The sequence below is a fragment of the Melanostigma gelatinosum genome (assembly GCF_949748355.1).
Source record: "Melanostigma gelatinosum genome assembly, chromosome: 19".
Lineage (NCBI taxonomy): Eukaryota > Metazoa > Chordata > Actinopteri > Perciformes > Zoarcidae > Melanostigma > Melanostigma gelatinosum.
In genome coordinates, this window is record NC_136652.1 from 22,206,822 (window position 1) to 22,220,385 (window position 13,564).

General features: G+C 43.4%; 1 protein-coding gene across 1 annotated transcript; it reads left to right on the forward strand.

Moving 5' to 3' along the window:
- The first annotated feature begins 1,211 nt into the window (after window positions 1-1,211).
- LOC306793327 (endothelin-2) lies at window positions 1,212-11,581 on the forward strand. The gene is made up of 4 exons (XM_079290898.1): window positions 1,212-1,467; window positions 4,629-4,785; window positions 10,143-10,256; window positions 10,831-11,581. The coding sequence occupies exons 1-4, from the start codon at window positions 1,404-1,406 to the stop codon at window positions 10,934-10,936; spliced, it is 441 nt and encodes a 146-aa protein (XP_079147024.1). The 5' UTR covers window positions 1,212-1,403; the 3' UTR covers window positions 10,937-11,581.
- Window positions 11,582-13,564: the final 1,983 nt, after the last annotated feature.

The window sequence follows — 13,564 nt, forward strand, 5'->3', positions numbered from 1 at the left end:
CCGTCCTCTGTCTCCGTCCTCCGTCCTCTGTCTCCGTCCTCTGTCTCCGTCCTCTGTCCTCTGTCTCCGTCCTCTGTCCTCTGTCTCCGTCCTGTCTCCAGTGAGAGCTGAATGAGCAGCAGACGCTCCGTTCTCGTCTCTCTGCACTCGACCAGAGCTGCTGTTGAAGCTCAGCGGTGTTCAAGTGTTCAAATAGTTTGTCGATGACGTCTCGATGCATTTACTCTAAATCAAAACCACTTATTCAATCTCATCAGGTTCACTTTTCAACATCTGCGAAGCTGAAAGCACTCAAAAACACAAAGATGTTTTATTTGGCAGCCGGATTTAAACTCCACGTTCTGATCCTGCAGATACGACGAGAAGCAGAAGATAAAAAGCCTGAAAGTGTATTTGAACCAGCGACGGCTGTTAACGTAGTTCAACAAATCTGAGATTTCACAGAAATACGTGAACGAACTTTAACAGCTCTGGGTTTTGATCAGGAAGGCACGTTTGTTCCAGAACGTACCTTCTGGACTTCTGGAGAACAAATGTAGACACAATCTCGAGTCTCCTGTTTGATCATCCACACACTCTGACTCCAGCATGTCCCCCTCACAGAGCGTCCCAGTGGACTTTAATTGTCTTTGTTGCCGCTGTGCCACCTCATGATGGGCTCTTGTTTGTGGTCACGCTTTCATCCGGAGACTTACAATCCGGCATCTATCGGCACACCGTCGGCACTACGGAGACATTTGGGGTTCAGTGTCTTGCTCAAGGACGCGTCGACATCCGGCTAGTGGAGCCGGGGATCGAACCGCCGACCCTCTGACTGAAGGACGGCCCTGCTCTCCACCGAGCCACGGTCAACCTCAAACAGTCATCTCAAGACGGAGCCATGTTTCTCCTCAAGAGAAGTCTCGACACCGGATGATCTGATCTGCTGCAACGTGGATCTGGAAGCGATCAGTGATGGGTTTGGGTTCCAGCGCCGTGCTGGGACAGAACAGCATCCGACACCTCATCGCTCAGACGCAGCGGAGGACTTCAGAGGAGCAAAGAGGCAGAAGCCAAAGTCATCTGAGACTTAAACAAGCGTCACACGCGTCAGGAGGAGCTGTGGAGGTGTCTCAGACCCAGCCTCCTCCTCCTCCTCCTCCTCCTCCTCCTCCTCCTCCTCCTCCGTCTGGAAACCACAGCAGCCTCGGAGCCCCTCTGGATCCCAGCGTTACTCTGGTTCTGCTCCTGGGTGGTAAACCGGCTCAGCTCTCTGGATCCAGTGGAAGCTTCTCGGGCTCTGGAGTTTGATTCGAGTGTTGTTCGTATACACATCTTACTTCTGGAGAAAAGGGAGTTTTACGTGACGACCCGAGTCTCTTCGGGCAGATTCTTATTTATTTTCTATCGCCTGGACTCACAGGATGGACTTCCTCACTTACTTGTGTCTCCTCACCACGACTCTGATGTTGAGCCACCAGCATGGAGGTAAGCCTTCCTTTAGTTCACGTCTTCTACGCAAACGTAGCGGAGGAGGCAGAGAACCCTCTTCTGACTGAAACGTTCCAGAGAGCAGAAGATGAAAGTACATGAAAGAAGAAGGTATCGGTGCAGACGTTCTCTCCTGGGAGGCTGAGGTGCTCTACCTTTGCTGTCAGCTGCTGCGGTTCTGCATTGAAGTGCGTTGATGTTTTATTTGGATCTGCAGTAGCGTCTTGATTCTGGAGCAAACATTACCTGAGCTGATGTCTCCTGGTGCTTCTTGGTGGCGGACCACCTGCTGGGCTTCTTTGAGCTCCGTGTTCCTCACGCCTGCTCCTCAGAGGATGTTCCTTAATGGTGGGTCACGTTTACCACTCTGGCAAGCTCCTCATCTGTGAGGACGGACGCAATAGCTGCAGACATTGATGCATCTTAATGACTTCAATGACTCCAGCGCTGCACTTCAATTAACTGAAGTTCTGGGAATAACTTAAATCATTTTAAAGTGTCTAATTGAACAACTAATTATCTGCAAATCTTCCCAGAAGCCTCAGCTGCACTCTGTGTGGGCAGCGAGTAGACTCGTTGGCGATGAGCCAGAATCGATCACAAGGAAACACGGCGATAGATTCGTGTCCGCCGGGATCCCGACCTGCAAGTTCTGCAGAACATAAAACACATTTCTGCGTAATTGTAATATTTAATTCGATTATGTCAATAGATTGTCGAGTCTCATGTTGTGGTGTGCAGGTTTCATCTGCTAACACATATTGTGTTGTTGAAATAAAAAAGAATAATAAATGTAATTTATATAGAAGTTAAAACAAACAGCAATTTAACAGTGTATGTCTATATATTTATATATTTATATATCTATATATTTATATATCTATATATTTATATATTTATATATTTATAGATATCTATCTGAACATGGTCTGTCAACTACCGGAACAGGATGTGACTTCATTCTTTGAAGGCTGCTGGAAAGCGTTCTCTTGTTTGCCTCTGGAACGTGCTGGATGTTCTCCAGTTGACGCTCATCTGGAACGTGCTGGATGTTCTCCAGTTGACGCTCATCTGGAACATGCTGGATGTTCTCCAGTTGACGCTCATCTGGAACGTGCTGGATGTTCTCCAGTTGACGCTCATCTGGAACGTGCTGGATGTTCTCCAGTTGACGCTCATCTGGAACGTGCTGGATGTTCTCCAGTTGACGCTCATCTGGAACGTGCTGGATGTTCTCCAGTTGACGCTCATCTGGAACGTGCTGGATGTTCTCCAGTTGACGCTCATCTGGAACGTGCTGGATGTTCTCCAGTTGACGCTCATCTGGAACGTGCTGGATGTTCTCCAGTTGACGCTCATCTGGAACGTGCTGGATGTTCTCCAGTTGACGCTCATCTGGAACGTGCTGGATGTTCTCCAGTTGACGCTCATCTGGAACGTGCTGGATGTTCTCCAGTTGACGCTCGCCTGCTCAACAGCAGCGAGTTAGCATTGAGCTCAGAGCAGCCTCACAGAGAGCTCTTTGGGGAGTTGCTCCCTGTTTTCACAGCCGGCGAGGAGTCTCACCGTATTTGCCCGTTAATGGTTTGAGCCGCTAAAGATGGATGAGAAGAGGATCCGCTGAAAACTCAAGATGGAGAGTAAATACAGTACATTTATAGAACATAACAAAATAGAAGCAATGTCCATCGATGAAAGCAGAGGTTGCATCGTGTCGTTTATTTGTTCTTTAGTCTGTTGGAGGGTGTTGAGACCAGACGTCATCCTCCGGTTCTTTAGAGAAGTCAGAGCTTCATGAGTTAAAGCTGCATTCTCTCTAGTGTCCACCAGGGGGCGACTCCTCTGGTTGTATAGAAGTCTATAGAAAATGACTCTACTTCTCTCTTGATTTATTACCTCAGTAAACATTGTAAACATGAGTTTATGTCTCAATCTCTAGTTTCAAGTCTTCTTCAGTACAGCATGATGTTCATTTAGTACATTATGGTCCATTTAGAGTCACACAGACCATAAAGCAGGGGATGCTTTAGGGCGGGGCTACTGTGATTGACAGGTCGACACCAGAGACGTATACGGTGTCTCTACGTCACTGAAGCAGCCAGTGATTGTGTTTCATAATATTTATTTTTAAATATAAATTGACAATATGAAAAAGACAAATTCTGGTCTGCAGATATTACAAGTCTCTGCTTTTATTGTGAAAGGTGAGACGAAGGTTCTAGTCTGCGTTCCTTTGGTCAGTTGGAAGCAGTGATGGAGTTCGCTGCCTTGGTGGTGTTGTAGTTTCACATCACCGTCATTCATCACCATCATCCCGTTCCTCACGTGATTGGTTGACGACTTTATTCTCTGCGTTAACGATGAGGAAAGTCGACCCCGTTCCAAGAAATGTAGAAGAATTCCTGTGAAAGTATTCAGGACAGAAGCTGTGTTGACGTGTGGGTTAACACGCAGAAGAACAGAACCGTGATGTTGTTTTCTTCACTGAGCTGAAGTGTTTCTACTTGTTGACCGTCGGTATGAAATGTGACTCATTTCCTCCCGTTCACCTCTGAGCTGCTTCTGGAGGTTCTTACCAGAGAGCTGCTGGGTCCATGTCTCCTCCGTCTACTTACGAATGTCCTCATTTCTTCCATTGAGTTGCTTTTATTTTTCCACGCTGACATCCTCTGTTCTTGCTCCGCCTCCTTCACTCCTTCTTCTGTTTGTCGTGTTGAAGCCAGACCAACAGCACCACCAGGCTTCTCTTCAACAAGCACCCAAATAAAACCTCCAACCTCCTCGATGTCACCGCGACCTGATTTCATCTTCACAACAGTGAACACGCTGCAAAGACGTCTCTTTGTCGAATTACTCGTCAAAATATGAGTGTATATACTCGTGTAGTGTTGAATATGTGAGTCTTTGGTACCAGCTCTCCTTCAGGTTTCATGTCTATCAGTTGCTCTTCTTATTGTTGGAAACACACTCAGTGTGTGGAGCCTCAACACGACGAACAACAAGTCTTTCATTCTCTGGGACACAGAGATGTAAAAGAACAAGAGAGATTTCAACCTCTCTGGAGAACTTTAAAGACTGTACAGCAACAAGCAGGTTTACACAGAGCAACATGATCATAACTCATAGACACTGACACCCTCTTCCACTTGTCTCCCCAGCCGCCTCTCTCACAAGCCCCACAGCGGAGGAGGGCCCCCTGGCGCAGCTCGCCCACACGGCCCACCGGCGAGAGAAACGCTGCTCCTGCGAGAACCAGAAAGACAAGGAGTGTATATTTTTCTGCCACATCGGCATCGTCTGGGTCAACACGCCGAGGTGAGTCTGTCTGAGCGTCGCGATGAATTTGAGTTCAAGCGTGACGAGAAAAAACAAACCGGAGACGAGACGCGTCGTCAGGAGGAAGTCCGGCTGGTCTGCAGGTCAGAAGGTTTCAGAGGAGGAACACAGAACAACCTGCAGACCTTCAGTGGGAGGAGCTACACAACCTCCTTGTTTCCTGTATTCTGGTGACTGAAGATTACAAAATAAAAGCATTTTTACTTTTTATCCTCGGGGATAATATTCTCAAGGCTTTTAAATATTGAATAATTGTGACCTCGGGAGCGTCAGGAAGGTTATTAAGTCAACACTTTACCACCGTTTATATGGAACACATTGAGGATATAAATGACGTATACAGTCCAATAAAGCACAGGTGAGAGTCAGGATGTGAGCTTCGTGGTGAACTGACGTTTTAAAATGTATCCGTGACTCTTGTTCGTCTGGATATTAATCAGTCTGTCAATAAATCTGACTGTTGAGTTTTCAAATAAACCAAGATGGCGACGGTGAGAATGTCAAACTCAAGGCTTCAGAACGTCAGTCCACAAGCCAGTGGATGAAACAGGCTGACCCTGACTTCTTCTGATGAACGGTGACGGACTCGCTGTGGATAGAACTGAAGAAGCCTGCTGGTCTGTGAATGCTTGAACTCTAAATGTAGTGTTGGCCAGCACTGTAATAGATTACATGAAGGAGCTGAGGGGTGAATCCCTGCTGTGAGCTCTTCATCTCTTTAAATTGGAACCAGACTCTCTTCACAATCGGTGGCAGTTAACTTCAAGTCAGTTCAGTGTGCACAAGCAGTGAGTGAGCAGCGAGATGTGAGGAGCTCACGGAGGGCAGTTCCTGTTTGAACCCGTTTAACACGACGCCAACAGGAGACCACAAGGACTCTGAACTCCCTGTGGTTGGACCCTGATCTGGACCGCAACCAGTTAACTCCTCACAGCCGGCCAGTTCACATCAAAGTGTTGATTTTCATACTTTGTATTTGTCATGTGGCGGTAAACAAACACAAAAACCATGTTGCTGAAATGTAAATTAGATTTTGATGTTCATTTCTACAGTTTTATTCTCGAGCATCCAAAGTATTCCAACTTCACCCAACCTGTGTGACTGTTTCACAGAACATTCGTTCCATTGACGACTAACTGTGCCGCTCGTGTGAGTCACATTCCAGAAGAAACGGCTTCCTGAGATGAGCTAAACTCGGCTCCTGCAGCGGTGGGACCCTCTCACTTAGGCTGCTGGTCTGGTCTAAACATAGCAGTGTGGTTGAACCTAATCTCCCTGCCTTCATCATAAAGACGCTTTAAACAGCACCGGCAGAGCCCACCGTCACTAACTACACCACCACGCTTCAGGGAAGTCCCGTCCTCCTCTGCAGCCCGTCCTGCAGACTCCATTTTGTTTTACATATTAAACTAGTGATCAGTGCAGCACGTGTTCAAAGTCTGATTTAATCCATCACAAACTTAAACTACACAGGGAGCCTAGTTAATTCCATCCAGCTATAGCTTCACAGCTTCATAGCTTTATAGCTTTATAGCTTTATAGCTTAATAGCTTTATAGCTTTATAGCTATTTAGCTCTATAGCTTTATAACTTCATAGCTCTATAGCTTTATAGCTTTATAGCTATTTAGCTCTATAGCTTTATAACTTCATAGCTCTATAGCTTCATAGCTTAATAGCTTCATAGCTTTATAGCTATTTAGCTCTATAGCTTTATAACTTCATAGCTCTATAGCTTTATAGCTTTATAGCTTAATAGCTTTATAGCTTTATAGCTTCATAGCTTCACAGCTTAATAGCTTCATAGCTTTATAGCTTTATAGCTTCATAGCTTAATAGCTTCATAGCTTAATAGCTTCATAGCTTCATAGCTTTATAGCTATTTAGCTTCATAGCTTTATAGCTATTTAGCTTTATAGCTTCATAGCTCTATAGCTATTTAGCTTCATAGCTCTATCTATCTATCTATAGCTCTATCTATCTTTATATATATATATATATATATATATATATATAAAATATCTTTTATAAAATAAAATTTAATATATAAAAAAAAAGAAAAATATATATATATATTTTTTTTTATTAGCTTGTCTAAATATGGAGTTGCAAAGCATTTCTTTTCGAGGTGGCAGCTGCTGTTCCTTCATCACCATGAACTCACACTCAGCAGTTTATTCTGACTCAATCCAACATACACTACAGAGACCAGCTGTTTTAGGAGATTACTGATGACACTATATATTTGTGTTTTTAAATATTCACGTCTTCAGTAGGAACCAATGGGCTTGAAGCTGAGAGACACAGACAGGAAGTGAGTCTCTCTCTCTCTCTGGAGAGCTGCAGGATGACGTGTCTTTGTAGGCCAACAGGAAGTCTCTTTGGCGCTGAGCTTTCCAACACGGCGTCAACGTGTAAAAAGAACCGCTTGAAGCCGTTGTTTGTTTGGAGCTGCTGGACTCCAATGACTGAGTGCAATGAGCTCTTCAGCACTTACATCTGCTGTGGTTCAACATCAAATGTCTCTCTGTGGGTTTTAGGAGAGCTTCATGTGGTTTTTATTTAAAGCAACAGACTGTCAGCACTGGGCCGGTTCTGGTTCTGGTCTTGTCATGCGGTGTGTTAGAATAGAGAAGCACTAAACTTTACGTCCACTTCTGAGCTGCTATTGTGTGCCAGAGAAAAACAAACTTCAGTTCTTTCAGGGTCAATGTTGTCGTTGAAGTCCACTTCTCACAAAGGTTTTCATTTCATGGATTTCTTTTTGCAGATTTTCACGCTCACGAGCGTCAAAACGAAACGGTGAAACCAGCCGGAGGTTCGATTCTCCGAGCGTCCAAACGGGCCGCGGTCCAAACCAAAGACAGCGAAGCGTCCTCCGGCATAACCTCGCTCACCTTCGACCCCCTCAAACAGCAGCAGATTATTTAACATCCGTCACGCCGGACAAAGATTTATCCAACAGCCGATTCAGACGACACGATTACAACGTTTTCACCTGAAGCTCGAATCTGAGTTTCACCCATTTATAGGAGAACCTGAACACATCGCAGGCCACACAACCGCAGAACCCGCGTTTAAGAGGGACGGATGGACGGGAGGACGGGAGGACGGACAGGCAGGAGGACGGACAGGCAGGAGGACACTATGCATGAACTGTATCTCATTTAAATTGTGCGAGTGAAATAAAACCCGATAATATTTCTATAAACTAATGTTAACATATAAAGGTGGAAGAAGTACTCGGATCTCTACTTCAGTAAAAGCATCAACATGCAGTTAAAAAGCTGAAGTAGTAATTATGCAGAGTAATACATATAATTGTATTGTAATTATTGTGTTCATCACTTTAATGTTGCAACTCATGTTAATGACTTTATATACTTCTGGTAGTTTATTCCAATCACACATTATCATTAAATATTAAACTATTTAGTTTTAATAATCTGAAGCAGCGACTGGAGGAGCTCACTGACCCTCTGACGAGATCCCAACAGAGGACGTAGCCGGTCACATGACCAGACGAACAACGACTTCTACAACGCGTGTTTGATTTGTGCGTAATATTTGGAAAACACGTAAAACACTCGACGTGCCGCCGACATGAATTCCTGCTGGTGCAGATGTGAGCCGACAGAAGCCGAGCGGGACGATGGCGTCGCATCTCCGAACACAGAGGAGAAAGAGATGTCGGTGGTCTAGTGAACCCCTCCATGACTCCAGCTCTGCACCCTCCATCACCTGCAGCCGGTCCAGACCCGACACAGCGGCCCCACCGGCTCGCCCCGACTCACTGCAGAGCACCGAAAGCATGTTTCACAAAACATCGTGTTTGGACGAGACTCGATTCTGCATGCGGAGGACATCGGTGTTCATGCTGGAGCCCAACGCGCCACCGCTTCCACTTGGTCACACGATGACGCTCCTCTGCGGTCGCAGTAAACCAGGTTAACGTTCCGGACACGCGGCGTGTTTAGGGTTCAAATAAGTACATGAAGTAAAACGTAAACAAGTTATAAGTACAGAAAACATGTAAGTTATAAATAACTCAACAACAACAACATAGATGGATAGATGGATAGATAGACAGACTTTACTTCAGACTCGGGGTCCATACAGAGTACGGAGGCCTAGCAATGCCTTACAAAGAGACAGCTGTACCAATGTCTCCACAGCTGGACTGGTAGCGTGTGGTGCTGAACCTTATGTTGGTTAAAACAAGTATGATCCCATTTACAGAGTCATTCAGTCCACAGATGAATTTGTACGTGAGATTTCTTAAAACTGTTTGGAAAGTGTTGACTCGTGCAGCCACAAACATTTCACTGGCACTACTCCATCTCGCTCTCTTTAAAAGTATTCTCATGGCGTCATTGTACGCTACTTGAAGTCTCTGTAGACTCTTTGTTCTGTAGTTTGACCACAAGTGTGCAGTGTAGAGTGAAGTACAATATGCTCTGAACAGAGACATCTTCACTCCATCTGTACACACACCAGACTAACGTGAGACTCTTTGTTGTGCAGACATCATACCACATTGCCTGGAAATGTCGTTATCATCAGACATGTGTTCTGTTAAAAAATGACCAAGATATTTGACTTCACTACAGACACCAAGATTATTGTCAGACAATTTGAAGTCAGGGAAGTTTAGACATTTGTCCTCTTTAGTTCTACAGATCAGGACAGCACTCTTACTGGCGTTGTGTTTGATGTCATGTTCCACACCGTACACAGTACATATAGTGAGGAGCTGCTGAAGACCAGCGCTAGAAGGACTAAAGATCACCAGATCATCTGCAGACATGATGTGATTAACCAGAGTATTACCCATCATGCACCAGGATTACAGGCTTTCAGTTGCTTGGACAGATCATCAATATGCAGATTAAACAGAACTTGTCTGACACCATTGCTAACCCCAAATGGGGCTGACACACTTTTACCCCATTTTACTCTCATACTCTGGTGCTCATACCAGTAAGCCAGAATTCTCACTGTGTATGTGGGGACACCTCTTTGGCTCAGTTTAAAAAATAACTTACTGTGATTAACACGATCAAAAGCTTTGGAGGCATCAATGAAACACATAAGAAGTGATGAGTTTTTATGTGACCTCGCCAGCTTGGTTTTTCAGACAAAAATGTTCCAATTAACTTTGAAGTGAAAGTGTCAAAGTTAAAGTAGTGAGATGAAAACACGGACGAGTCCCAGACCGGACCCCAGACCGGACCCCAGACCGGACCCCAGACCTGACCCCAGACCGCACACCAGACCGGACACCGCCGTGGTACCGAGCTGTCGATCACACTGACTCCTCAGGGTTCTGTCTTCCAGCCACGTGGTTCCTTATGGGTTCGGTTCCGTCCGACTGAAGCGGGAGCTCGGACGCTGCCTCTGCTCACACACACAGGACAACGAGTGTGTGAGCTTCTGCTCCCTGCAGACAGAGTGAGCACACACACACACACACACACACACAGCTGATGTTCTTCATCCCTCCTTCAATAATAACTGTTAACAGAGAGAAACAGAATCATTCACACCACATGTTTATTTACACGTGAAACTGTTTCACTGAAGAGATTCTGACTTCCCTTCAGTGAACGTCCTCAGTGTCACATGACAACCAACACGTTAGGCTAGGTTTAAGCAACTAAAGCAACAGTTAGGTTCAGGCAACTAAAGCAACAGTTAGGTTCAGGCAACTAAAGCAACAGTGAGTTAGTTTATTGTGAAACTCTTGACACTGAAACAGGAAGCTCTTCCTGTTTGAATCTCAGCTTCCTGTTTCTTTGACCAATGACTGATGATTTCTTCTCTTCTGATTCAGCTGTTGCTCAGAGGATCTTTGTCTCTCCGTTGAACCGTTGAACAGTTTTGTTCTCCATGTTCTAAACTAAAGAACGTCTGTTGGTGAAGACACTTTCTCCAAAATAAAAGATTAAGACTCTTATTCTGTAAACAGGAACACAGACTGATAGAAAACATTCAAGCTGTTTCTCTCTTCTCGTCTCTTCTTCAGAGAGCAACATGCTGTCACGAAGAGGACGACTAACAAACAACTAAAGAGATACAGAGCTGCATTCTGGGAAAAAAGGAGCCGACACGCACTGAAACACCAAACCTGAGCTGTGTGTGTGTGTGTGTGTGTGTGTGTGTGTGTGTGTGTGTGTGTGTGTGTGTGTGTGTGTGTGCGTGAGACGTAAATGTAAAGACGGTGAAGTAATAAGAGACATTTGGCTGCTGACAGGGAGGGAATTGAACCTGTGACCTCTCTGTTAGCAGGATGATTCGTAGCGGCTCAGACTTTAGTGTTCAACGTCTTTATGTGAAATATAGATCATAGAGTCAACGTTGCTTTTTTATTCATGACACTTTTAAATCTGACTTTTCATATTTGAGAGAATAAAGATAAGTCATAATATGAGAACGATGAATGAAGACACAAGAACAAGTTGTTAGTTATGTTAAAAAATAAAGTTGTTAATTTTCTAGAAAAAGTTGTATTATGAGAATAAACTCTAATCTCACTCTGCTGTATCGCTGTAGTAACAACTACTTTATTCTACTCGTCTTTTACAAATATGTAAACGATTGTAAAATTACAACTTACAATTTTTGAAATAACTATTTTGTAAAATTAGGACTTTATTTTGAAATATGAGATTTTCACAGCTTAGTCTTGAATTATGACTTTTTTCTGTTTATTTTCAACTTTATTCTTGAATATTACAGTTTGTTTGTAAAATGTAAGCTTTAAATATAAATATGTAAACAGGAAAACTTTATTTTGTAAAATTGTAACTGTTGTTGAAAGACATAATTGCAACTTCCTCTTCAAATATTCTGAATTTATTTTGTTTATATATTTATACAGTGGTCTGTATACTCTGTTCTTGACAAAGAATAAGCTCTTATTGTGACGAGTATAATGTGAGATGAGTGGTTTCTAGCTTTAATATTTCTCAATCAGAACACTGTGATACATGAGTAATATAATAATAATAATAATAATAACTTTAATTTATATAGCGCCTTTCAGGGGACCCAAGGCCGCTTAATATCTTTTATTTGTGTCGTATTGATGCTTTAATTATTCTCCATCATGTCAAAGTGTCTCTGGACAGACTCTTGGTAATATTATGAACATGACAAACCGATGATATGAAGTCTGACAGAAGATAAACAACAATCTACGACCTGGACGTAGCACAAGGATAGATAGTATTAAACAACTCTAACTCCCAGGAGGCTTAGCGGTTGAGTCAAAGCCTGATGGGAGTTGTAGTCCTGCATCATGTCAGACTGGATGCATGAAAGTAAACGTTTACTGAACTTCCTGAAAACACAGAAAGAGTGAAATAATCTAGAACTGGAATTAACATTTAAATGAAGTAAAACAACTTCATGAGGATCATAAACACAGACGGGCCCAGGATCACACGGTAGACACAGATATGACCCGTTTCATCTAGAACCCAACCGGTGGGTTCTACCGAGAATCTGTTACATCTCAAAGGATTCATCCAGAACCCACTGAAGGTTCTACTGAGAACCTTTTTTATCCCAAGGATAGTATCCTGAGACCACCCAGAGGGTTCTAGATGGAACCCTTTTGTGTCCCACGGGTTTCATCTGGAACACACTGAGGGGGTTTTATTGCCGGATATTTATTGTTGTTAAAGATTTATAAATGACTTAAGCACATTAAAAACAACCACTGAATGCCTAAATGTATACTTGTGTTCATTTTCCGATGTACCTACATCCTGTACATGTTTAAAGGGTACTAATGAACGAATACCACACTGTAAAAATACTCTGTTACCGTAAATGTACTAATACCACACTGTAAAAATACTGTTACCGTAAATGTACTAATACCACACTGTAAAAATACTCTGTTACCGTAAATGTACTAATACCACACTGTAAAAATACTCTGTTACCGTAAATGTACTAATACCACACTGTAAAAATACTGTTACCGTAAATGTACGAATACCACACTGTAAAAATACTATGTTACCGTAAATGTACTAATACCACACTGTAAAAATACTATGTTATTCATGTATTTTATTGTGAAGAGGCTGGAGGTCTTTTACTGTGAAGAGGCTGGAGGTCTTTTACTGTGAAGAGGCTGGAGGTCTTTTATTGTGAAGAGGCTGGAGGTATTTTACTTTGAAGAGGCTGGAGGTATTTTACTGTGAAGAGGCTGGAGGTATTTTACTTTGAAGAGGCTGGAGGTATTTTATTGTGAAGAGGCTGGAGGTATTTTACTTTGAAGAGGCTGGAGGTATTTTATTGTGAAGAGGCTGGAGGTATTTTATTGTGAAGAGGCTGGAGGTATTTTACTTTGAAGAGGCTGGAGGTATTTTACTTTGAAGAGGCTGGAGGTATTTTACTTTGAAGAGGCTGGAGGTATTTTACTGTGAAGAGGCTGGAGGTATTTTACTTTGAAGAGGCTGGAGGTATTTTACTTTGAAGAGGCTGGAGGTATTTTACTTTGAAGAGGCTGGAGGTATTTTACTTTGAAGAGGCTGGAGGTATTTTATTGTGAAGAGGCTGGACGTATTTTACTTTGAAGAGGCTGGAGGTATTTTACTTTGAAGAGGCTGGAGGTATTTTACTGTGAAGAGGCTGGACGTATTTTACTTTGAAGAGGCTGGAGGTATTTTACTTTGAAGAGGCTGGAGGTATTTTATTGTGAAGAGGCTGGAGGTATTTTACTTTGAAGAGGCTGGAGGTATTTT